General features: G+C 38.8%; 1 protein-coding gene across 7 annotated transcripts in view; it reads right to left on the reverse strand.

Annotated features, from left to right (window-relative positions):
* The window catches only part of LOC140477463 (ATP-binding cassette sub-family C member 9-like), a 154,399-nt gene that overhangs the window by 60,317 nt on the left and 68,110 nt on the right, over nt 1-25,972 (reverse strand). For all 7 annotated transcript variants that reach the window (XR_011960740.1, XM_072571401.1, XM_072571399.1 and 4 more), the window contains exons 13-14: nt 20,420-20,587; nt 15,371-15,534 (exon numbers count right to left, since the gene is read on the reverse strand). Coding sequence is in view for 6 of the 7 variants with exons in the window: in XM_072571401.1 (XP_072427502.1) it covers nt 15,371-15,534; nt 20,420-20,587 (332 nt within the window). In the remaining variant the exon portion in view is untranslated. The remainder of the gene's footprint in view (nt 1-15,370; nt 15,535-20,419; nt 20,588-25,972) is intronic.

The raw sequence follows: 25,972 nt of genomic DNA on the forward strand, positions 1-25,972 counted from the left end.
GGTGGTCAGGAAGATGGTGTGGACTTGTTGGGCCGAAGGACCCATTTCCACACTAGAGAGTAAAATCTAATCTAATCTAAAAAAGATGCCTAAGAACTGCCTACTCAATCTTGAATGGTACTGAGCTTCTTGAATATAGATTCAATATTTGAATAGCTAGCCAACTATGGATGAACAAAACTGATAACAAACTTGCAATCGCCATGCAGGTGTTACATTTTTTCCACAGTTCATGGAAAAGAGGACAGTCAAGTATCAGTCTGGCTCAGTAAAGTCACTCCAAGTCATGAGTTCAAGCCCCACTCTAGCACATCTGATCTGTGCTTTCACCACCACCACCATACAGTGTCAGCACACCCTTATTGTAGCATTTGTTTAAATGTGGACTTTTCTTCGTTCATTAAGCACTTTCTCCTTTGGTACTCTTCAAAGCAGAGTTTTTTTTCTAATGTCTGGGTCAACATGTATTCTTAAAACACCAGCATCAAAATAGATTAATTGAAAAATTATTCACTGCAAGGTTCCACAAGTATAAGTGGAATAAACTAGTTGACAGACCTCCTTATAAAATAATACTTTAATAAAAATTAATTTGTTGTGAAGCACTTAAAGACTTCTGAAGAGGTGAAGTTGAAATGCAAATTAAAGAACATTGCAGTAAATGACATGTCAGAGGAAATAAGGCTGTTCCAAATCTCGTATGCATTGTGTAAAATTCAGTCAAGTCTTGCCTTGTGCCAATTAATGCCCAAACAGCTATTAAATCACTCTGGGGCGATGCACCCAAGCAAAAGGTAGGTTCACCCCCAAAGTTACCACTCATTTCTTTAAAGTTCTAAACAATAGTATCACAAGTCAATTTAAATTGCACTGTAACAAAAAAAAATACATCCATGGTGGCATTCCAAATTGAAAGAAAATTGCAAACTGAAAAGTTAGCTAATAAGGAATTATTTCAATATTTAAACAATCAGAAATGAACGAACTAGAGTAAAATGTCACTCTTGATAAATTTGACATAAGCATACTGACTTTGATAATAAAGCTGGTTAGTTGCTATGTGGGACAATAGATGAATCTTTGTCTTCAAGATGGGTAGCAAAAGTTAGGACAATTGCAGATTCCACATTTCCCAGCAAAAGGGTCTCCACAGGTGGGGAGGTGGGTGCAGTTTACAGTCAAACCAAGTGACTCTGGAAACAGTTTGGAGTTGGCCAGAGCAGTTAGCAGTGTTTAAACAGGTTGCTCAAAAGGCCGACTGCAGTGCTGTACAACTATGTCCCAATTACAATAAAAACAATAAGTTCCTCTAGCCCTCACCCTACCACAAACTAACACGCCCCATCCATGCTACCTCAAATCCTTCCACACCTTCTATAACAAGTTATGGCATTTCCATGCCAATTCCCAATGCATAGAACCAATGAGATACTAATACAGATTAATATACCTTTGAAATCAAGTACCAGTACAAGATCATTAAAATCTGAATGATAACATTCTTTAACATGTTCCAAAGAGAAGACACTACCCAAGAGGGGTAAACCAAGTAAATTTCAGACTTAAACTATGAATGAGACATAATTTGAATTTTTTAAAAAATGTTCAAAGATACTGGAAATGGATGGATGATATTTATCTCAGCATACTAAAACAAACTAAAAAAGGTGAAGCACAGAACTGTTATGAGAAGTGACTGCAGAAAAACTTTAGTATGTTAACCATATTCAAAAATGTGCAACAAAAAATGTCACGGGTAATTGAAGATCCCTTCTTAGGGTAACAGAGTTGTACAATATGGAAACAGACTCTTCAGTCCAACTCGTCCATGCCAGTCAGAGATCCTAAATTAATCTAGTCCCATTTGCCAGCATTTTGTCCACATCCCTCTAAAACCTTCCTATTCATGTACACATCCAGACACCTTTTTCCAGAGGAAGTGATAGATGCAGGTACAGTCATAACATTTAAAATACATTTTGACAGGTACATGAATGGGAAAGGTTTAGAGGGATCTGACTAGTTTAGTTTGGGAAACGTGGTTGGCATGGATAAGTTAAACTGAAAGGTCTGTTTGTATGCTGTATTACTCTAACTTTAACTCCATAAATCTGAAGTTGAAAAATTACTGCTGTGTTTATAAGATCGGTTACACCATGGTGTGCATGAGATAATTAGCTTGTAAAATGTCCAGGGATTAGTGTTAAGATTGTGGTTGTCAAACTTAGATCACTTGGATTGAATATATACTGCACAGATTTGTCAAATTTACAGATAATAACAAACAAGCAGCAGAATAGAATCAGAGCAGACAACTGAAAGCCTAGTAAATACAGATTTGCCCAAAGTGATACATCCATGAAGGAAATTAGGCATCATATCAATAATCTTAAACAGCTAAGGCTGAAGTAAAAAACCAAGGAGTAACTTCAACACATCAACATGAGGTAAACGAAACATATACTTAATATAATTCTGATCAATATAACCAGAGCAATAAAACACAAGTCTAAGGTGCATTGTATAGTGCTTTCAGTAGACCTCACTAAGTATATAATGCTCACACCTGATCAGTAATTCACAAGGTGGCATTCACACAACTAAGGGAGTTTACAGAGAAGACATTAGGGTTTGAAAGGAGACACATGATACAAGGAAAGAATGGACAAAATTGGACATTTTCCTCAGAGAGGAATCCAAAATGTGATCAGATAGAAGTATCCAACTGTGAATGGTACAAGATAAGACTGGAAATTACTTTAGAGTAATTTTTTTAGTATAGGACAAAAGGGGCGAAACAGTTAGTTGTCAAACCAGCAATTATTTGATGAGAACCCCCCACCCCCACCCCCAACTTCCAGCTTGAGTGATTCCTGACAAGTTTGAATTACAATAAGCTGCAGGAGAGGGCAGCACCAGCATGGGTCTTCAAAGGCAAAATAAATCTCCCCAAACGTGGCATAAAAGATTCAGGAACCTAGGTAACCCTATTCCAAGAAACAAGTTATTCTTTTATATTAGAACACACAGTGAACAAATCCACTTCTGAACAATTTAAATTAATGCTCTCAAAGGTCAGTTAACCACTGTGCAGCATATTTTCAAAAGGAACTATTAACAGTGAACTCTTATGTCACAAAGATCAAAAATTCCTTCTCAATAACTTCACAGCGAGACAATATCATTTATTAAAAATACCAATATGTACACACCAAGTGTTTCAGTCTCCACTTTATAGAATATTTGAAGAGCTGCAAGTCTTTCACTTTTAGAATATAATTCTATAATTACAGAAGGATGCAATTCTTACACTCAGTAATCATGAACGTACCTGCATTGATTATGAAAATTCTAAGGTGTACAACTTTGTCAGTAAGTAGCCTTTGGATTTATTTGGTACCTTTCTGTTCCCTTGTACCTCACTAAGTGCAATTCAATGTGGTGTGAAACAGGAAGGGATTTTGTCATTATCCTATATACTGGGACAATAAAAACTAAGCTTATCAATAATTATTTGACATAGTATGACATCATAGTGCCCGAGCAAAACTGGAATCAGTGTGAATCCATTGGTTAGGGCCATTCTGAGCACAATCTGTGATTGTTACAGGACATCACTCCAATAGTTCCTCTTGGAGTATCCTTTGTCCAACTATCACTGAAGGTTGCACAATGTTCAGCACTATTCACAACTCCTCAGACATTGAAACAGCTTTTGTTCACATGCATCAGGACCTGGACAAATGAATAGCAAGTAATAAACAAGTGCTAAACAATGACCATCTCAAACAGATGTTCAATGGCATTACTATAGCTGAATATCCCACCATCAACATCCTGTGGGTTACGAGAACTTTAACTGAACCAACCATATAAATACTGTAGCTACAAGTACACATCTAGTGTTGGTAATTCTGTTGCAAGTAACTCATCTCCTCACTTCCTAACTTTTTCAGCCAGAGTGTGATGGGCCTGTGGAATTCATTGCCACGGAGTGCAGTAGAGGCCGAGACGTTAGATGTCTTCAAGGCAGAGATTGATAAAGTCTTAAACTTGCAAGGAATTAAAGGATACAGGGAGAATCCAGGTAAGTGGCGTTGAAATGCCCATCAGCCATGATTGAATGGCGGAGTGGACTCAATGGACCGATTGGCCTTACTTCCACTCCTATGTCTTATGGTCTTAGAAATGGGATAGAATTCTCTTCACTTGCTTGGATGAGCGCAAGTCCAACATTACTCAAGCAGCTCAATCTAGCCGGTTTGACTGATGCCTACCCACCACTTTCCGCAATCACTTTCTCATTGCTGACTCACAGTGGTTGCTGGGTGCACCTTCTAATGCCTAATACAGTACCTCACAAAAAAATAATTCACTAACAGCATTTTCTAAGACCACAACCTCTGCCTCCTCAGAGGTAAAGGGCAACAAATGCATGGGAACACCATCACCTGAGTTCCCTTTCAAGTCACTCATCATCCTGACTTGCAAGTGTATTGCCATTTCTTCACTGTCACTGGCCCAAAATCCAGGAAGTTCCTTCTTCACAGCAAAAGAGGTGGACATCAAGATTTACAACCATTCAAGAAGTCAGCTCATCATCATCTTCGAAAGGATGCTTCAGGATGGACAATATAATACAATTGACTAAGTCAGCAATGCCTTTACTTCATGAATAAATTAAAAAATAACTTGTTCAGTTTGACTTCTGCCTGGATCATGTCGCTACAGATCTCAATACAGTTTTGATCTTTTTATGAAAAGTAAGCTTAATTCCAGAGGTGAAGTGACAGGAACAGTCAAGGCAGCATTTAACTAATTGAAGGATGAAAGATTTCTAGTAAAATTGAAATCAACGGGGTCTGGATGAAAGCTGTCAAGGACTAACTTCATTTTTTGGCAAGGAAGATGTTGGTTGCAACATCTTTGCCATTGTACATTCCTACAGAAGTCTTGGTCACCATCTTCAGCCCAACCACATTCAGCTCTTTCTTCATATGACCTTTCTTCACAACATCAGAAGTGGGGCTGCCTCATTTTTACAAGCTGCGATATTCACTACACGTCTTAACGTGCTTTGATGGCTATAAAGAGCATTTGGATCTCCCAAGGTCATGAAAAGTGCTGCATAAATGCAAATTCTTTAAGAAGGAGAAGGCATAAGAATACAAACCAAAATAAGAAATAAAAAGATCTAATTCCCTAGATTTTCCCAGGGGACGAAGGTCCATAAGTGTCTCAAATGGTGGAATTTTCTGTATGATCTGGAGTTTTTAGAAAGGTGGACAGGGAGCAAATATTCCAATCCCTGACTGCAGGTTAAAGTCTTGTTATTAAGCTCTCTGAATCTTTCAGGCAGGTCAACTGTCCTAATCATTTTGCACTCATTCATACCCCAGCCCAAAGGAATTAGTTTGCAGGTGTAATTTTGCTAGTTAAAAATGGGAAATTCATGTGTTCACAAATCAAACTATATGTACACAAGACATATGTTTAGCAGAGTAGATTGCTTCATCGAAACTCCAGTGAGTACAAACATCTTCGGTTATTAGTTTCTTTATAAACAAGTCATTCCTTTGTGCAAATGTTTAGCGAGTTAGGGCTAAAAGGTTATCCTTTTCGACCAGCACATGAGAACTCTCAGTCACTGGCAGTCTGCACCATCTAGTTACACACTTGACAGTGTTAGGGCAGAGGCAGACATGGCCCAGTAGCCTGTCCAGACCAGACAGCCAAACTGGATGGTTTTAGGGCAGGCAAGAAGGCCTGCAATATAAAAAGAGAAAAGATAAATCAAGGACAACCAACTCCCATTCCTAGACGTGATGGTACAGAGAACACCGAACAGAGAATTCACCACAAAGGTTTACAGGAAAGCCACACACACAGACCAAGTCCTAAACTATGAAAGCAACCACCCCAACACACACAAACGAAGTTGCATCAGGACACTATTCAAAAGGGCCACAACACACTGCAGCACCCAGAACTACAAAAAGAGGAAGAGGAACACCTATACAAAGTATTCGCCAAAAACGGATACCCTCGCAATTTCATCAACAGATGCCTAAGGGAGAGACAACGGAACGAGGACGTGCCGCAACCCAAAGGACTAGCCACACTACCATACATCAGGAGCATTTCTGAACTGACAGCCAGACTACTGCGACCACTAGGACTCATAACAGCACACAAACCAACAACCACGCTCAGACAACAACTCACCAGAACAAAGGACCCGATACCCAACATGAGCAAAACTAATGTAGTGTACAAAATCCCATGCAAGGACTGTACAAAACACTACATCGGACAAACAGGAAGACAGTTAACGATCCGTATACACGAACGCCAACTAGCCACGAAACGACACGACCAGCTATCCTTAGTAGCCACACACACAGACGACAAGCAACATGAATTTGACTGGGACAACACTACCATTATAGGGCAAGCCAAACAGAGAACAGCCAGGGAATTCCTAGAGGCATGGCACTCATCCACAGACTCTATCAACAAGCACATCAACTTGGACCCAATATACCGGCCACTACAGCGGACAGCTCGAACTGACAACCGGAAGCGGCAGAGACAGGCCACTATAAATGCCGGAGGAAACAGCACAGAAGCGCTTCACAGGAAGCTCCCAAGCACTGAGGATGTCACCTAGACAGGGGACGAAACGTTTGCAAGACAAATTCCCAGCTCAGCGAACAGAACCACAATAAATCTTGCAATTGACAGCATTAAGGAGGAGGAAAATTAGTCATTAGTTTGGAGGACGCACTTCACCATACTGGGGTTGCTGTCCAATCAAAGGAAAACGTTTTTGTAAATAGAATGTATACAACAAATATAACAAGAATTAGCTAATTAAAGATATTCTGTTAATTAACTTTTAGTTATTTGCATACAGAAATGTAATTTTACTGTTTGAATATCTTTCATAAATTTTATTTGTAATTATCTTTGAACTTATCCATGAGTATTATATACAAGGGATACGGTTTGTAAATAGTGACATTAATTCCCCTGAACTTAGGTATATTATGTAACATGGAAAGATTGTTAAGTGGTCACGCAGTTAATGATCCTCTTGGAAGGAGTGACCACAACTTGCGAGAGCTTCAAATTCAGATTCAAAGATAAAGACTGAGTTGAATATGAGAGTTTTAGTAGTGGGCAAAGGTAATTATACAGGCCTGAGGAAGGAGTTGGCCCTAGTGGAATGGGCAAAAATATTAAAGGGCAGGACAATTGAAGAACAGTGGCAAATGCTTAGGGAGGTATTACTGTCAATTAAAGTATATCCTTGAGATGAAGAGAAATTGTAAAAAGGTGAAAAATCAACCATGACTTAACAAGGAAATTAAGGATAACAAAGGCAAAAGCTAGGGCATATCATACTGCAAATGTTAGTAGCTGGAAGATTGGGAGAACTTTAAACATCAGCAAAGGGTTACTAAAAACAAAACCAAAAAAGCTGATATGAACTATGAAAGGAAACTGGCATAAATATAAGCCCTGATACCAAAAGCTTTTATAAGTAAATAAAAAGGAAGAGAATAGTGAAAGTAAATGTTGGCCATTCGTAAATCAAAAATGGCAAGGTAATAATGGCAAACTCAAATGGCAGATGGAACTAAAACAATAATTCATCTGTTTTCACAGTGGATGACAATAATTTCTTCCCTAAAACTGCAGTTAGTATAGAGGAACTTGGTGAAATTACTGAAACTAGGGAGAAGGTAATAAGTAAACAGATGGGATTAAAGGTAAATGAGTCCCTGGGGCTGGATGGGCAGCACCCTACGTTATTAAAGGTGGTGTCACCAGAGATAGTGGAAGCACTGGTTATGATTTTCCAAAATTCCAAAAATGGATTCTGGAAAGGCATTAGTGGATTGGAAACATGCTACTGTGACATCCTTATTCACAAGAAAAGGAGACAGGCAAGAAGTGGGAAACTATAGACCAGTTAGTTTGGCCTCTGTCTTGGGAAAGTTTGAGTCAACTATGGAGGAGGAAATAACTGAATACTTGGAACAACAAAGATCAATTCATAAGTGTCAGTATGGTTTCATGAAGGGCAAGTTGTGCTTGACAAACTTGGAGTTCTTTGAGGATGTAACCAGTAATGTGGATAATGAGGATCTGGTGGATGAGGTATATCTAGACTTCCTGAAGGCATTTGACAAGATGCTGCGTCAATGACTGATCCAGAATATTAGATCCCAGGGGCTTAAGGATAGAGTACTGATTTGTACAGGGGATTAGCTGACTGACAAAAAAAAAAAGAGGATCGGGTTAAATGGATCCTTCTCTGGATGGCAAACTGTAACTACTGGGTGCTATAGAGTTCAGTTCTCGGATTTTGACTATTTACAATTTATTTAAATGAACTGCAAGCAGGGGCAGAGAGAAAGCAAGCAATTATGTGAAGAGCATTTACAGATGGCTATTGATAGGCTAGGTGAATGGGCCAGAATTTGATATGTGGATAAGCGCTACGTTGTCCATTTTGGCTAGAAAAATAAAAAGGCAAATGATTATTTAAATAGGAAGCAGGTTCAAAGTGCATCACTGCAGAATGATCTGGGCATCTTTGTGCACAAATCACAAAGTAGGTATGCAGGTGTAACTTGTAATAAGAAAAACAAATGGAATCCTGGCATTTATTGCAAAATGTCTGGGTTATAAAAGTAAAGAAATGTTGTTACAATTATATAATGTGCTGCTGAAACCACAACTGGAATATTGCAGCCAGTTTTGGTCTTATTTGAGGAAGGATGTGGATGGCACTGGAAGCAGTTCAGAGCAGGTTCACAAAGTTGATTCCAGGGATGAAAGGGTAGTTGAATAGTTTTAGCTCATACTCTCTGGAATTCAAAAAAAAAAGGGAGTCGGATTGAGATATATAAAATGTTCAAGAGGATTGATAAGGTAGGCACTGATCAGATGGGACAGCCTCAAACAAGAGGTTATAGATATAGAGGGAGAGAAGGTAGTTTTAAATCTGGAAATGAGGAGAAACTACTTCACTCAGAGGGTTGTACATCTATGGAACTTACTGCTCCAGAGCGCAGTGAGATCAACCAACAAATTCAAGACAGAAATAAATATGTTTCTGTTGAAAAACAGGACAAAGGGCTATGCGGAGCAGGTAGGAAATTGAAGCTAAGACCAGGATAAGATCAGCCATGGTCATGTTAAATGGCAGAGTGTGCTCACAGGGCTGAATTGCCTACTCCCACTCCTAATCCTTATGTTCCTATGCTGATCAAAGAACATCACAATGACTCCCATGATAAGGTTCATTTACAATTTTTTGGGGCACAAACAATACCAAAAAAGAAGATTATATGTTGAAATCAGAGGCAATTAAATGAGCAAGTAGCATTCAACATCCACTGGTCACACAAATAATGAAAAAGCAGATATTACACACTTTTATTGCAAAGTTATTCGGCAAATAAAAGATCCACATTGCATAAATAGTCAGAGGCATCATGTCTGATAATGTACGTCACTTGGACTCTTGAATTGTGCAGACAATTTAAATGCATGGTCCCTTTAAACTTTTTTTTTGCTTAATAATGCATGCATGGCAATTAAAAGGATCCAATGTCGTGAACATGAACAAGAGGCTTATGAATTGGTTGACACAATACATTTCTCTGAAAAAAAGCAGCAATTTCCATGCATTTCAGCCAGCAGTTCTGAAAAGCTGAAATGACCTACTTCATTTACTCGGTGTGGTGGCAGCCATTTTTCATTTCCTTTGCATGTTCGTAATTCAGATGAGGCTGGAAGGTAAACAGGTTGCTCTTCACAGAGGGAGTTGCAGGCCTAACCTGTTAATCTGGGTAACACCCCAAACTTTTATATGCCTTTCCTCCATGCAAATCCTACTGACCCCATCAGTTCTGAGCTGCCATACGTTCTCACCCAAAAGTGATGCTTGTTACAATGCAAACACATTAGGCCCAAACACAATAGGTCATTACCCTATATTAAACCCCTTGCCAAAATTGGTTGGTGATTCTTAACATACCAGCAATGTTTTGTCATATAATTAAATTTGCGGTGGAACACAGGAAGGACACAGGTTCTCTATCAGAGAAAGTAATGTTGGCTATCTCAGCCCACTCTTTATAGATTCACCAAATTACATTCACAGACATAAGCTCAGTGGTCTCATATGAAACTTCCTTAAATGGGTGAACATCTTGTAGAAGTATAACATGTGGTCATATTTTAGATTCTAATGGTAGCTTTCAGCTTACTGAATGCATTATTGATTTAACATCAACAGAAAATTAGTACAATTTTAGTTTCAATTCTTACATTGTAACATCTTGAGATTGTCGAGATTGACATTTTATGAAAGCAGAAAAAGCTGAGAGTTTAGAATGTTGGATAATGGCAAGTTACAAAACTCATGACATCTTTAGAAAACAAATAATGAATAACTTTCACTGAGTGTTGAGAAGATTTGTAGCTCAGGTTGAGGTTCTGGATGTAGCTTTGCTTGCTGAGCAGGAAGGTTCATTTCCAGACGTTTCGTCACCCTACTACGTGACCCCACATCTTAAGTGGGGTCTAACTCGATGTGTTTGTTGATAGAGTTCCGGTTGGAATGTCATGCTTCTAGGAATTCTCGTGCGTTTGTTTTGGTTTATAGTGTAAAAATCTCTTTTTAATTCCTTGTCCAATAAATATATACAGCATAGATAGCATACTGTTTAGCTATATGTCTTATATGTTTTTAGATAGATTAGACTAAGCTCCTTTATTCATTAACCTATTTGTGTTAATAAAAGATTGGCCTGTATGGTTTCCTACCAATGATTAAGCGGTGTTTATGCTCATATTGCATCATACTGGAACATGCAAAAATGCTTCCATATGCTGTTATGATTGGCAATTTCAAAACTTAATACATGCTTTACAACAAACATCCATTCCTTTAAGAAATAAAAACCCAACATAAAAGTGAACAATGGTTAAAAAAGAAAATTGAAGATGATATTAAATCCAAGGGGGAGGCTCAGAAAATTACTGAAAAAGGGAGTAAGCGTTTTAGATTTCAGCAAAGGAAGCCCAAACATTTGATGCAAAAGGGGAGAGAATAGAATACAAGTAAACTCGTAAGAAACAAAAATAGACCAGAAGAAAATTTCTATAAATACGTAAAAATGAAAAGATTGGCAAGCAAAAATGAGTTCATTACAAGACTGTAAGACATAGGAGCAAATTTAGTGGCCAAAAGTGAGGACTGCAGATGCTGGAAATCAGAGTTTAGATCAGAGTGGTGCTGGAAAAGCACAGCAGGTCAGGCAGAATCTGAGGACCATGAATATTGACGTTTAGGGCAAACCCCTTCATCAGGAGCAAATTTAGTCCATTGAGTTTGCTTCACCATTCAATCATGGCTGATACCATTATAAGGCATAGACAGAAGAATTCCTAACAGAAAATAGAGAATAGATTGGGAACCTAAATAATTATTTTGTGAGTGTTTTAATAGAAAAAGAAATGTCAAGTAGTAAGGGGGGGGGGGGCAAGAGAGGAGAGGAGGAGGAGGCGGCAGTGGTCTGGTGGTATTATCACTGGATCGTTAATCTAGAGACTCAGGTAATGCTCTGGGAGTCTCAGTTCAAATCCCATCATAGCAGATGTATGAATTTGTATTTAGAAATCTGGAATTAACAGTGAAATCACTGACAACTGTTGAAAAAAACCCACCTGGTTCATTAATGAGCTTTAGGGAAGAAGGAAACTGCCATCTTTACTTGGGTCTGGCCTACATGTGACTCCAGATCCATAGCAATGTGGTTGATTCAGTGAGGGTTGAGCAATAAATGTTGGCCTAGCCTGTGATACCTTCATCCCATGAGTGAATGAAAAAGAGATCCAAGGGATGAGCAAGAATGGGGCACTTAATAAAATGAGGATTGCGTTTAAAAAAAGGTGGTAAAAGATCATTTAAAAAGTAGTATTAGATAAATTAATGAGACTGAAAATTAACAAATGCCCAGGACCCAATGTCCTACATTTTCGTGTTGAAAGAGGTAGCTGTAGCGGGATGGGACCATTCGCCACAGCAGATTCGCCGCTGCCGATTAGACACTGCCCTCTGACCACCGAGGATGCTTAGCCACCATCCATTGGCCACTGAAGATGATTCGCCACCACAAGTAAGTTGTATATTTTGAATATTGGTGGTATATAAAATTGTCGTTATATTGGTTAAGGTAGTGTTGGCATTGTTTCAGTAACAACTCTACAATAGACGTGGCAATAGCCGAAGGGCACCTTTGTTTCCCCATGATATGTGGTCGGTCTATGAGACAACAATAAATGATGAAGATCGCAGAAATAATCACTCTGAAGCCACTCATCGGAGAATTACTTTTGAACTCAGAGCTCACCACCCAACCATGTGGAAATGTATTGGAACGTTAATGAAAGTGCAAAAGGGGGGTGATTTATATATGGAACAGCTGATAGCAGGTTACCCACCACAAATAAAGCTCAAAAAGTACTGAGACGCAGACGATAGAAAAAAAAATTGTTCTTGAATACAGCGAAAGAGATGGTTTGGAATATCTTAGAGGAATAGCGCATAACTATCAAATAAACTGAAATTTCATTGGTTAATATTAATGTGAGATTTTACTGCCATTATAAAGATTTTTAAATAAATTTCCTTTTTCTGGTTAAAGTTTGTAACTCAATTTTATATATAAACCAATAAAATTATATTTATTTTACCTCTTTTTTTAATCAATATGTAGTATGTAGTTGTATAAATAAAGGGGACTGAGAAGTATGAAAGGACAGGCGGGAGGGAAAACAATCAGTACATATATATATATTTCTGGTGGCGAATAGAGTGTTGCTGAACAAAGAGATCTTGGAGTGCAGGTTCATAGCTCCTTGAAAGTGGAGTCGCAGGTAGATGGGATAGTAAAGAAGGCGTTTGGTATGCTTTCCTTTATTGGTCAGAGTATTGAGTACAGGAGTTGGGAGGTCATGTTGCGGCTGTACAGGACATTGGTTAGGCCACTGTTGGAATATTGCGTGCAATTCTGGTCTCCTTCCTATTGGAAAGATATTGTGAAACTTGAAAGGGTTCAGAAAAGATTTACAAGGATGTTGCCAGGGTTGGAGGATCTGAGCTACAGGGAGAGACTGAACTGGCTGGGGCTGTTTTCCCTGGAGCGTCGGAGGCTGAGGGGTGACCTTATAGAGGTTTACAAAATTATGAGGGGCATAGATAGGATAAATAGACAAAGTCTTTTCCCTGGGGTCAGGGAGTCCAGAACTAGAGGGCATAGGTTTAGGGTGAGAGGGGAAAGATATAAAAGAGACCTAAGGGGCAACTTTTTCACGCAGAGGGTGGTACATGTATGGAATGAGCTACCAGAGGATGTGGTCGAGGCTGGTACAATTGCAACAATTAAGAGGCATTTGGATGGGTATATGAATAGGAAGGGTTCGGAGGGATATGGGCCGGGTGCTGGCAGGTGGGACTAGATTGGGTTGCGATATCTGGTCGGCATGGACGGGTTGGACCGAAGGGTCTGTTTCCATGCTGTACATCTCTATGACTCTAGTCTCCAGAGGTCAAACAACCCCAGTGGAGAAACGCTGATGGCGAACCGGCAGTGGCTAATCATCGGCGGCGAATCGTCACCAACCCAGCTGTAGCTACATTGGATGCATTGGTGATCATCTTTCAAAATTCTATCGAGTTTGGAACAGTGCCTGCAGAACATCCTGACAGCAGTTTTAGAGTAGAAACTAGAAACTATTCTTAAAGATGTAATAACTGGACATTTAGAAAATAATTATCTAAGTGGGTACAAAACACAAATTTGTTAAAGGAATATCATGTTTTACTCAACCTGTTGAGAGGTTTGTCACTGACAGAGGAGATGTGGGGGAACCAGTGGACATGATTTAGATTTTCAAAGGCTTTCAATAAGGTCCCATGTAGCAGGTTAGTAAATAATATGAGAATACGAAGTAGGGGCAATATACTAGTAATGGATTGAAGATTGGTTAATGGAGAGAAAACAGGATGGGCATCCACATAAATAGATCATTCTCAGGTTGTCAGATTCTGACTGGTGGAGGACTACAAGAATGATTCCTCGTGCCCCAACTGTTCATAACCTATATCGATGATTTGGAAGTGGGGTCCCAATATAGTATTCCTAAGTTTGCAAATGACACAAAGCCTACACAGGTAAAAATATGTTTTGAGGATGATGCAAAAAGGCTTCAAGGAAATTTGGACAGCCAGAATGAGTGGGAAGGAACACAGCAGACAATTACAACATGTATGTGTGAAGTTATCAAATTTGTTAGAAGAAACAGCATTCGGCGTATCTCTTAAATGGTGAGAATCTGGGAAGTGCTACTGATCAAAGGGACCAGAGTATCCTTGTTTATAAGCTAACTTGCAGTTGCAGTAAACAAGGAGGAAGGTAAATAGTACATTGGCATTTATCACAAGAGAACATGAGTATGAACTTTGGTGAGTTATATAGCACTTCTATGGGCAATTACCCTGCATCTGGAACTCTCCAAAAAAGGTACTTTTAACGTTGTAGGTTTCCAAAAATTCTGATTCACTCAAATGTATCCATTGTCCAGGAAAGACTGGTGAATTAAAAACTAACTATTAAGTAACTACTAAACTGAACAACCAAACTACAAAACCTGACAAGCTGAATATCCCTCGCAAAAGTTAGCTTATCCTTGCAAGAATTGACAACACATCGCCACCCATCAACCCACCCAGGCCCTCATTGGCTTAACTCTCCTCCTCATCCACCTGCCACCCTACCTTTTTATCTACCCACATATTACCTACAACCACATTTAAGGGGTATGGAGATAAGGCTGGAACAGGATACTGATTAGGAATGATCAGCCATGATCATATTGAATGGCGGTGCAGGCTCGAAGGGCAGAATGGCCTACTCCTGCATCTATTGTCTATTGTCTATTGTCTATTAACTTACCTCTCCTTAGTCGCTGTCAAAGTTCTCAAATTATTTGAGAACTTCAAATAATGTAATACCTAATATTTGGAATTTTAGCTAGAAACTTCACCGACTTGTAAGTGAATGTGCTTAAGAAGCAATGTTAGTCAAATCTGTTCAAACGATATTTGGAATTTCATCAACCAAATAAATTGACTATTTTTAAAAAGGATATTCTAAATGTTTAAATGCCTGATGCCTTGCTTGATATATTATAAAGAAGTCTTTTATTCAATTACACAACCATTGGTTTTCAAATGCAATAAAAGAATTCACTGTACTTAGTGAATAAACATGTTTTGAAGCTTTACCTGCAACTGGGAAGGAGCTCCACATCATCTACAATGCTTTCATCTGGTTTTGCCCCATTGCAATCATTAATTAAAGAGTCCAGATGGGGTTTGTCTGGGTGGTCTAGCAAATCATTGCGGTTGTTAGACTGATCAGTAACATCTTTTCCTTCTGTCTGTACAAGCTGTGAAATTCAAGTCAAATGTAAGAAGAGTGCATTTCATTTTTTAGAAGAGATCAAGCAAATGACTCCTTCAAATATCCATTAAAACAAATAATAAAATCACTTGTATGTTGTTACAATCCCAGGTGATGTCGAGACTGAAAATTCAGATCTCAGACTGAAATCTGACATGATAGACCTTTGTCATAAATGAGATGGTTTCTCCCGGAAACATAAGCATACAATGCTGCAGATTTGGCTTTACAAACAAACAAATTATTATGCAAAGAAATGAAGGTAATATAGAATAAATCAAGATATTTACATTAACATAAGTTTAAATATTTTGAAACAACTCCACTAATCCTAAAAGGGTCCAGTTACAGTACTCAAAAACCAATGAGAGTACCATTCCCGATCCCACAAAAAGGCTTGACGCGGCTATGCTTTCCATTCCTGGTTGAGAGAATCTGAAGCCTCTTCCTTGTTTTATCATATAACTGAGCTTAAATTTTCCCAGCTATAAGTGCTCCAGGGTGAACATTTCTGGTCTAGAGCTTTTGAACTGAATTCTTTACACTGTGGTAACTGATGTTTAACAATTCTAAAATCTCTTTTCCTTTTCTCAGAAAATACCACTTTACAGCTCCAACTTCAGATAAGAACCTTACAGAACTACCCAAACTGAAAAATAAATCTTCATTTTTAGACTATGGGTGTTTCCCCCAAAGAGTCCTGAATCTTCCATCTGAAAGCTGAACACTGTTTTCTTTGTTCACTTGTGAATTCTCCCAATACACACAAATTCCCATTTGTTCTTGGAGGCCACCTCCCTCACAAACCACTTTAAAATAATTCATAATGGCCGTAGAAATACTTTGAATTTTGATCTAGCGGCATATGGGATTTCTGTGATTAAATTTAAAAATCCAAAATCAAAGGTAAATGAAATTAAAATACTTATAAGTCACATATTCCATATCACAATGTGCACTTAAAATTATACTTAACCAAAACCACAAGTTTAAAGAGAATGTTTAAATCTTTTGTTCTATTAAGTTTTTAAAAAATAAATTCCTTTTCTCAGTCTCAATTTGTGAGATCAAAAAACAACTGCATAGTACTCAAGACTCTTGCATTTCTTATCAAGCGACCAAACTCTCAACATCTGCGAATACCTACAGAAATAAATGTTCTAAGATTAATTAGAAAGACAGGAAAAAAATTTAGCACATTCAGCTTTTTGAACCTGATTCACCATTCAACAATCTTGAAGTTGATCTAGATCTTAACTGCATCCGTTTGCGTCGGCTCCACCATATTCCTGGTTACCATTCGGCTACCAAAAATCTACCATTTAAAAATTATTAACTGAAACAACTTCAATTACTCTTTGTGGGAGTACATTCCACATTGCTACCATCCTTTGCATGACAGTGTTTCTTAATTTCTCTCCTGAATGGACCAGTCCTCATTTTAAGATTACATCACCTGGTCCTAGATTTTGCCATCAGCAGAAAATATTTCTACCTATCTTACCAACTCTTTTCACAGTTCAAATTAAAATCAATTAAATTGACCCCTTACCTTTTACATTCTAGGGAATACAAATCTACTTTGTACCAAGTCTCCTTGTCATCAAATCTGTCGGGTCCTGATAATATTCTACTTCATTTGCGCTACTCTTTTGATGAGACCAGTCTAGCCATTCTAAGGTGCAATGACCATTTTGGTATTTCAGAAATGTTATAAACCTGGTTTATACCATCTGCCCCTTGATAATCTAGACTGGTAATCAATTAAGGTTAACAATCCATTAACATCTGATTATTGCTTTTTAGCATGCTTGAATGCCTAAATCATTTTGCACCTCCACTATTGTCTCACTCGCTTATAGTTAAGCATTACTTTCCTCATGAGTCTTCATTCAGTACATTTGTATCCTGTTAATATTACCTCCCACTTCTCAGAAATGCTTGGAAGTTAACCAAGACATGCTACAGGTACATGTGAAATGCTGACATCATGACAGAAAAGCTAGAGATAAAAAAAGTGGATGAGATCAAGCATATCTCCATACAATTTTCTATCTGGCTTCCCGGTTTAGAAAATTAAGACTTTTGTGAATAGGCCGGGTAAAGATATTTCTTTTGAACAAGACCTTCTGCATTTCAGAGTCATGTTCAATACAGAGTTGAACTGCTAGCTTGAACATTGTCTCCTCAACAATGATAGCCTAAATGGAATTTGATGATATCACCTATCTGCGCTGCTGCCTTAACTATTTTCTAATCGTACTCTCATTCATCCTTCGTCACTTCCAGACTTCTCCAATCATATTAGCAACTACAGGAAATGTTCACTATTTCTGGGTGGTCCCATTTAAAAGACATAATGGCAACTTCAGATCTCTTTTGTGTAGTTTCTTTTTCCCTCACCAATAAGACAGCCATCCTGGGTTTTTATAGGTTCAAAGACAAAGTTTGGGAGGAAGAAGAGGATCTAATAGTTCAACATCAAAATTACAGTACACTTTAAGGCCAATGTGCCTTCCATTTGAGGTATATCACTATGAATGCACTGCAGGTCGAGTCTTGTTGGCTTTTACAGTACAAGAATGTCCTCTATAGGCTGTGCAGTTCCTTAGAACACAATGTAAAGAAGGTTAATTCATTTAATTAAGCTAATTACTGAATAACCTATAATTGGGCATAGCTAGTGGATCCTTCAGGTATCTGAACTGACCTTTGGTCCATTCCACAATATAGTACAGATAAGATTTGAAGAGTTGTGGTTGGATTACAGCTGCTATATTTAGTTTCTTTTGGCTTGTTCTTGAATTAATTTAGTGCTTAGAAGAGTGAAGTTCTGGCAGCAATACATACAACTGAGCTTGTGGTTTCTTGTCCTGGCATATTTTGACAAGGGGAGGTGAGACTAGCTCAAGGAGCAGAGCTCACTTTACCGATTCAACTAGATTTTCGTGAAGATTTTCAGATAGCTTATTGACAGTTAGTGCAAGTTGAATGGGATAAGTAACAATTGAAAATGAAATGACATTACAAATCCATAGCTGACACAAATTTGATCTTCAAAATTCCTATACATTTCTACCCAAGATTTGAATGCTTCTCGTCATTGATGGAAAGAAGTCAAGAGTTGGAGAAAGGATTACCACTTTGCTCAGCTCTTTTTCAGCTTTTGCAAATCATCCTGCGATTAGTAATTAAAGCTAATTTGTCAATTTTTTCCATGACTACGATAATACCTTGCTTTCAGGACTTCGCCTATAATGAAGGTGCATGCTACGAACAGTTACATTCTATGAAAAAACATCTTCAGGGGCATGGTTTCAAGTAAATGAGATACATAAAAACAGAACCAGCTGGAGAAGGGACAATGGTGAAGGGTCACTGAACTCAAAATATTAACTCTGTTCTCTTCCACAGATGGAGAGGCTGGGTAGGCTGGGGCTGTTTTCCCTGGGGTGTCAGATGCTGAGGAGTGACCATTTAGAGGTTTATAAAATTATGAGGGGCATGAATAGGATAAATAGACAAGGTCTTTTTCCTTCGGTGGGGACTTCAGAACTAGAGGGCATGGGTTTAGGGTGAGAAGGGAAAGATTTAAAAGGGATCTAAAGGGCAGCTTTTTAACGCAGAGGATGGTGCATGTATGGAATGAGCTGCCCAAGAAAGTGGGGGAAGCTGGTACAATTACAATATTTAAAAGATATCTGGATGGGTATATGAATAGGAAGGGTTTAGAGGGATATGGGCTGGGTGTTGGCAAATAGGACATGATTAGGTTAGGATATCTAGCCGGCATGGATGAGTTGGATCAAAGGTTCCGTTTCTGTGCTGTACATCTCTATAACTTTATGTCACCAGATCTGCTGAGTTTCTCCAGGAATGTTTGCTTTTGTATACTCAGAATTCATTTCTGCTTCAGTAATGATTTTTTTTTAAACTTTTGATGCAAAATAATTTTGTAGTTTAGTTGATTTGCATTTTAAATTTATCATTAAAAAAGATTTTTTTGGATTAGTTTAGCTGAAGCTACCACCAAAATAAGAATTACACAAAAAGCATTACTTTTTATGGAAATTAATTAGAAATGTTGTACAACAGAACAGTATGTTTCACAAATTAACACACTGACCACTGAAAAGATACTTGAACAGTTTCTTGTTTTAGTCAGAGGCAACCAGACATAAGTAACATCACGCAGCAAATAACCCCACCCACCCTGTGGCCCAACACTAACTCCCTCTCACGCTCTGCGAAGGACATGCGAGTCATGGGCCACCTCCACTGCCAAATCCTAGCCACCCAACGACTGGAGGAAGAATGCCTCACCTTCCACCTTGGAATCCTTCAGCCAGACGGAATCAATGTCAATTTCACCAGTTTCCTCATTTCCCCTCCCCCCACCTTATCCCAGATCCAACACTCCAGCTCTGTACTATCCTCTTGAACTGTCCGACTTGACCATCTTCCTTCCCGCCTATCCGCTCCACCCTGACCTATCACCATCACCCCCCCACCTACCATTTACCTATTTACCACTTTCATTCCTAGCAACTATCCCCCAGCACTACAACCCTTCCCTTTATCTCTTAGCCCACTTGGGCCCTTCCCACATTCCTGATGAAGAGCTTATGCTCGAAACGTTGACTGTCTTACTCCTTGAATTTTGCCTAACTGGCTGTGCTTTTCCAGCCAGTTCCACGTTTATCCAGCCTTATCCCTGGATATCACCTGTGCCTGTTTTTTTTTAAATAACATTTCCTGAAAGATTGTTCAGAGATATGCGAAGTGTATAAACATAAATGGAGAATATTTAGTTGCTTTAGCCAAGAGTGTTAATTGTATTATCTTTCTTAAAAGTTTCAAGATCCCCTTACTTCAACAGGCATGTATCCATTCCGGTCAGAGGTGTCAGGAGGAGTTAAGCAATATTCTGCCTCTGTGGATCCAATAGGAGATGCTGTTGTTCGTTTCAATTCCTCAGCGTTAAAGAAAGATGACAATCGACAAGTGCTGACAACTGCATTCACTGTTATTTTTATTATCTGGAGTGAAGGAGAACAGGAAAAGATAGAACCACTTCTGAAAAATAAACTGTTAGGTGACACACTGATAGTCACTTAACATTTAAACAATGATAAATGTACAAAAAAACTATTTAGTGGCTGCAAACGAAAGTATGGCTAAATAAGGACAAATTCGTACTGAATATTTAGCAAAAGTGCATGACAGCTCTGTACTGCAATGTGTACATTGTATTTCAGGAATTGGGTTGCTGGCATAATAATACATCCTATTCTAGAAAGTCACTCAAAGTCACCTTAAGACAGTAACTTCATAGTGCACCATCTACCCATCCAGTCATACAACTGCAAGCAACAAGTTACACATTTTAAAATGTTCCCATATGATGGGACCAAACATTTTGATTGCAACAAAAAAAAACTTACCCTTTTAGCTCTTTGCTACCATTAACATTTTTTCTTTATTTGGATTCTCAAAAACTGCAATTTTAGAGTGAATGACAGTTGGATATTATGTTTCTAGATTTGGCAAAAGTGAGGACTGCAGATGTTGGAGATTAGGGTTGAGAGTGTGGTGCTGGAAAAACACAGCAAGTCAGGCAGCATCCAAGGACCAGAAAAATCGATGTTTCGGGCAAATGCCCTTCATCAGGAATGAGGCTGGGAGCCTTGGAAGTGGACAGATAAATGGGAGGGGGGTAGGTAGCTAAGAGTGCAATAGGTGGATGGAGGTGGGAGTAAAGGTGATAGCTCGGAGGGGATGGTGGAGTGGATAGATGGGAAGGAAGATTGGCAGTGGGACACGTCATGAGGGCAGTGCTGAGCTTGAAGGTTGGAACTGGGATAACGTGGGATAGTTGGGGGGGGAACGTGGGGGGAATGAGCAAACTGGTAAAAACCATATTGATGCCATGGGGTTGGAGGGTTCAGAGGCGGAAGATGAGGCTTTCTTCCCCACAAGTGTCGGGTGGTAAGGGAGTGGCGATGGAGGCCCAGGACCTGCATGTCCTTGGTGGAGTTGGGAGGGGAGGTGGTATTTTCAGCCACAGGGCAGTGGGTTGGTTGGTGTTCTTTCTAGATTTGGTCAGGTTGCAGCAGAAGGGAAAGGGGGAACGGGTGATCAGCAAAAAAGACCCAGCAGATGGTACAAGAGGCCTGTGTTTTTTAAAAATCAAATATCTATCAGCTTCAAAAAAGAGAAGGGGCATTTCTAGATTTCATTTTAATGAATAAATCTGGGAAGGTGAAAGAGTCATCAGTGGGACAGCACTTTAGCAGTAATGATCACATTTCAATTAGAGTAGATTCCTGGCAAGACTCTCTAGGATCTTATAAACTTCAATCAAGTCATCTCTTACTCTTTTAAACTCACATAGGTAGGTATCATCCTGACCTGTCCACTCTTGCCTCACAGGAAAACCTGTACATTCTAGGTACTGGTTGAGTAAACCTCATTGAACTGCTTCAATGCATTTACATCCTTCCTTAAATAGAGTAACAAATAACGTATCTAGTACTTCAAATGTAGTTCCAGTTAATGCCAAATATAACTAAAGCATAACCTCTCTACTTTTGCACTCAATGTTTCTTAGGAATAAATGATAATATTCTATTAGATTTCTTGATTATTTGCTGCAATTACAGGATTTCAAAACAAGTATGCTGGTTTTGGAAAACATAGGGAGTGATGGATTCTCAGGGGAATTTAGCACGGACAGCCTAGTTTCTGGTGTTGAGACAGGATCAAATGTAATGAGGGGTATGTTGGGTTCCAAACAAACAATTGTGTTTGGGGACTCTCTAGTCAGAGTCACAGACAGACGTTTCTGCAGGCAGCAGCGAAAAATCGGAATGGTGCGTTGCCTCCCTGGTGACAGGATCAAGGATGTCTCAGAGAGGGTGCAAAATGTTCTCAAAGGAAGACGAACCAGCAAGAGATCATTGTACACATTGGAACCAACAACATAGGAAGGGAAAAGGATGAGATTCTGAAGGGAGAATATAGAAAGTTAGGTCAGGTGCTGCATTTTGGGAAAGCAAGTCTTAGTAGGATTTATATACTTAATGGTATACGCTTCATGGTAAGGTCCTAGGCAGCACTGTTGAACAAAAGAGACCTTGGAGTGCAGGTTCATAGCTCCTCGAAAGGTAGATAGGATAGGGAAGGAGGCATTTAGTATGCTTTCCCTTATTGGTCAGTATATTGAGTATAGGAGTTGGGAGGTCATGTTGCGGCTGTGCAGAATATTGGTTAGGCCATTTTTGGAATATTGCGTGCAATTCTGGTCTCCTGCCTATCCGAAGGATGTTGTGAAACTTGATATGGTTCAGAAAAGAGTAACAAAGATGTTGCCAGAGTTGGAGGATTTGAGCTATAGGGAGAGATTGAAAAGGCTGGGGCTGTTTTCCCTGGAGTTTCAGAGGCTGAGGGGTGACCTGATAGAGGTTCATAAAATCATGAAGGGCATGAATAGGGTAAATAGATGAGGTCTTTCCCCTGGGGTCGTAGAATCCAGAACTAGAGGGCATAGGTTTAGGGTGAGAGGGGAAAATATAGAAGAGACCTAATGGACAACTTTTTCACACAGAGGGTGGTGCATGTATGGAATGAGCTGCCAGAGGAGGTAGTGGAGGCTGGTACAATTGCAACATTTAAAAGGCATCTGGATGGGTCTATGAATAGGAAGAGTTTGGAGGGATATGGGCCGGGTGCTGGCAAGTGGGACCGAAGGGTCTGATTCCATGCTGTACATCTCCATGACTCTATGACTTACACAAATATACCTATTTAAAAGTTCAGTGGTAAAGTTTTCTAGAAGAGGACACCATGTCTCTACAATCTCACTCAATTAAGGAAGCACTTTTCATTATTCTTCCGGCCACAATGGTCAAATTCATATTGTGCCATTTGTCAGGTCACTTATCATACTCAAAACTTTCTTCATTATTTATTTTCCTATCTATCACTGTGCTGTCAACAAACTGAGCAACCATTTTCTATTTAGTTAAAAATCACACAACACTAGGTTATAGCCCAACAGGTTTAATTGGAAGCACACTAGTTTTCGGAGTGCTGCTCCTTCATCAAGTGATTGTCAAGGTGTGCTTCCAATTAAACCTGTTGGACTATAACCTGGTGTTGTGTGATTTTTAACTTTGTACACCCCAGTCCAACACCGGCATCTCCAAATCATTTTCTATTTAATTTTCTATCTATTCCAATACATTACCCCTGCATCAAGAGCTTTTATTTTCCAGTTTCATGTTTTCTATATCTCTCTATTTTTGAATAAAAAGGAGTTATAATCACTATTTTACTATCCAACAGAACCTTCTTGACTTGAGGGAATTTCGGCAAATTAAAACCAACGCATCGACTATTTCATTAGCTATTTTGATTAAGACCCTCTGATGAAGTCCGTCAGTACCTGGGGACTTGTAAGCCCAGTATTCCAAAGTTTGTTCAATGCCGCTTCCCTGGTGATCGTAATTTTGAGTTTCCTCCTTCATGCATTAAAGCTATTCTAGAGTGTTACTGTATCCTTTATAGTGAGCCTGATGCACAATACCTGTTTAATTCATCTGCCGTTTTATTTTCCACTCTTAAATCCCCAAACCCACCTTCAGTACAACCAATACTCACTTCCTTAACTCTTCTTTTTTACATATTTGTAGAAACGCTTACCATTTGTTCTTGTATTTCTTGCTATCTTTTCTAATATTCTAATTTTCCCTCATTATTATATTTGGTGATAATTCACTTTTGTAAAATTTCTCTACCCAGAATTCTGACCTGCCTTCCATCCTACTGACAGAACCTCAGAATTATTAGAGCACAGGAGGAGGTCTGGTACCCTTTTTTAAAAAAAAGTTTGACACTGCCCTTTTTACTTAACCATTTACTGGATCACCATCAGAATGCTATGGAATTTAAAATGACATAGGATCAAAGGGAAAGTAAAATTTCAGATCAAAAATTAGCAGAGTTACAGAAACTAAAGGCTATGATTGATGAATGTTTTTAGGACTGGACTACTGTTTCTAATGGTTTCCACAGGGCTCAAAAGTTTAGACTTAAAAGTAAAGGACATGGTTAAGAGATTCACAGATGATCAAACATTTGGCCATATCATGGACACTGGAAAAGAAAGGTGTAGTAGGGTAAATAATGGGACAATTTGGCTTTGGTAAAATACTAACCTTCCGGACAGCATAACAGGGTTCTGACAGCTCGTCAACTCAATCAACAGACCATAAACATCAAGAAAATAAAAGAAAATGATGGTAGACCACCAACAATTAACATGGTCACATTAATCAAAACAAAGCTAAGATCAGAAAGAACTTAATTCATTTGGATTGTTTCATTAATATTTAGACAATCATTGACAAAAGCTCAAAGGGATACTAAGTTAAAAAACCATCAGCTTTTAACTATATGAAACGAGACTTGAAACAGTAAAAAGCTTTTCATGAAAGCAAAGCTTTGGCTCCATAACACAAATGTGCTCTCCACTCTATTATATAGTTTATAGACTTGTACCTTAAAAGACTGTTAAGAAAGGAAACTCAATGCCTTTGACACCAGATGTCTTCAAAAGATCCTGGACATACACTGGAGGCATTTTATACCAAACAATGAAGAAAAGAAACACTCAGAACAGCCTCTTGTTTTATGCATTATCTGCAAAGATGGCCCAGCTGGCTTTAATATGTCATAGACTTTCATCATTATGGCCTTCCCATCAGATCATGCAATGGGCTCCTACTGGGAGTACAACGATGACTATGTGCCGCACTGTCAGCAGATATCTCCAGTCAGGTAACAGATTTTAGAGCAATGCAAGAACATTGGCAATTGACAGGAAAGAACTGGATTGCTTTGTCAGCCTTAGACTCGGGTGTATGAGGCAAAGTAAAACGTTTTCCACTTCTCTGCTCATTTCCTGCAAAATGTGCTTCACCAAAACTTCCCCACAAGCTGAATGGTTCTGTAGAATATGCCAAGCAATGTATGGCCATTCTGACCATACTTACATTATGTTCCCCACAAGCTTCCTCTTCTCTGTCCTTCCCTAAGTTTCTACATATCTTCAATTTTCTTTCCTTTACAGGTTTAAGATCTTCCTTAAATTTTGCTACACTAATTCCCTCAAATATCCCTTGTTATAATGGGTTCCATATTTTCACCAGTCTCTGAATCGAATAGGAAATTTCTTATGAACTTTCTATTTGATTTCTTGACTTCTATATTAATGGCCAATAGTTCCACTTTTCCCCCACAAGATGATACCATGTGTCCACTCTCTTACTGTTCAGAGATTTTTATGACACCTATTAGATCACATTTTCTGGACTTCTCTTTAATAGAATCACAATTGTTGCCTCACAGAAGGAGGCTATTCA

The sequence above is a fragment of the Chiloscyllium punctatum genome, chromosome 5 (assembly GCF_047496795.1).
Source record: "Chiloscyllium punctatum isolate Juve2018m chromosome 5, sChiPun1.3, whole genome shotgun sequence".
NCBI lineage: Eukaryota > Metazoa > Chordata > Chondrichthyes > Orectolobiformes > Hemiscylliidae > Chiloscyllium > Chiloscyllium punctatum.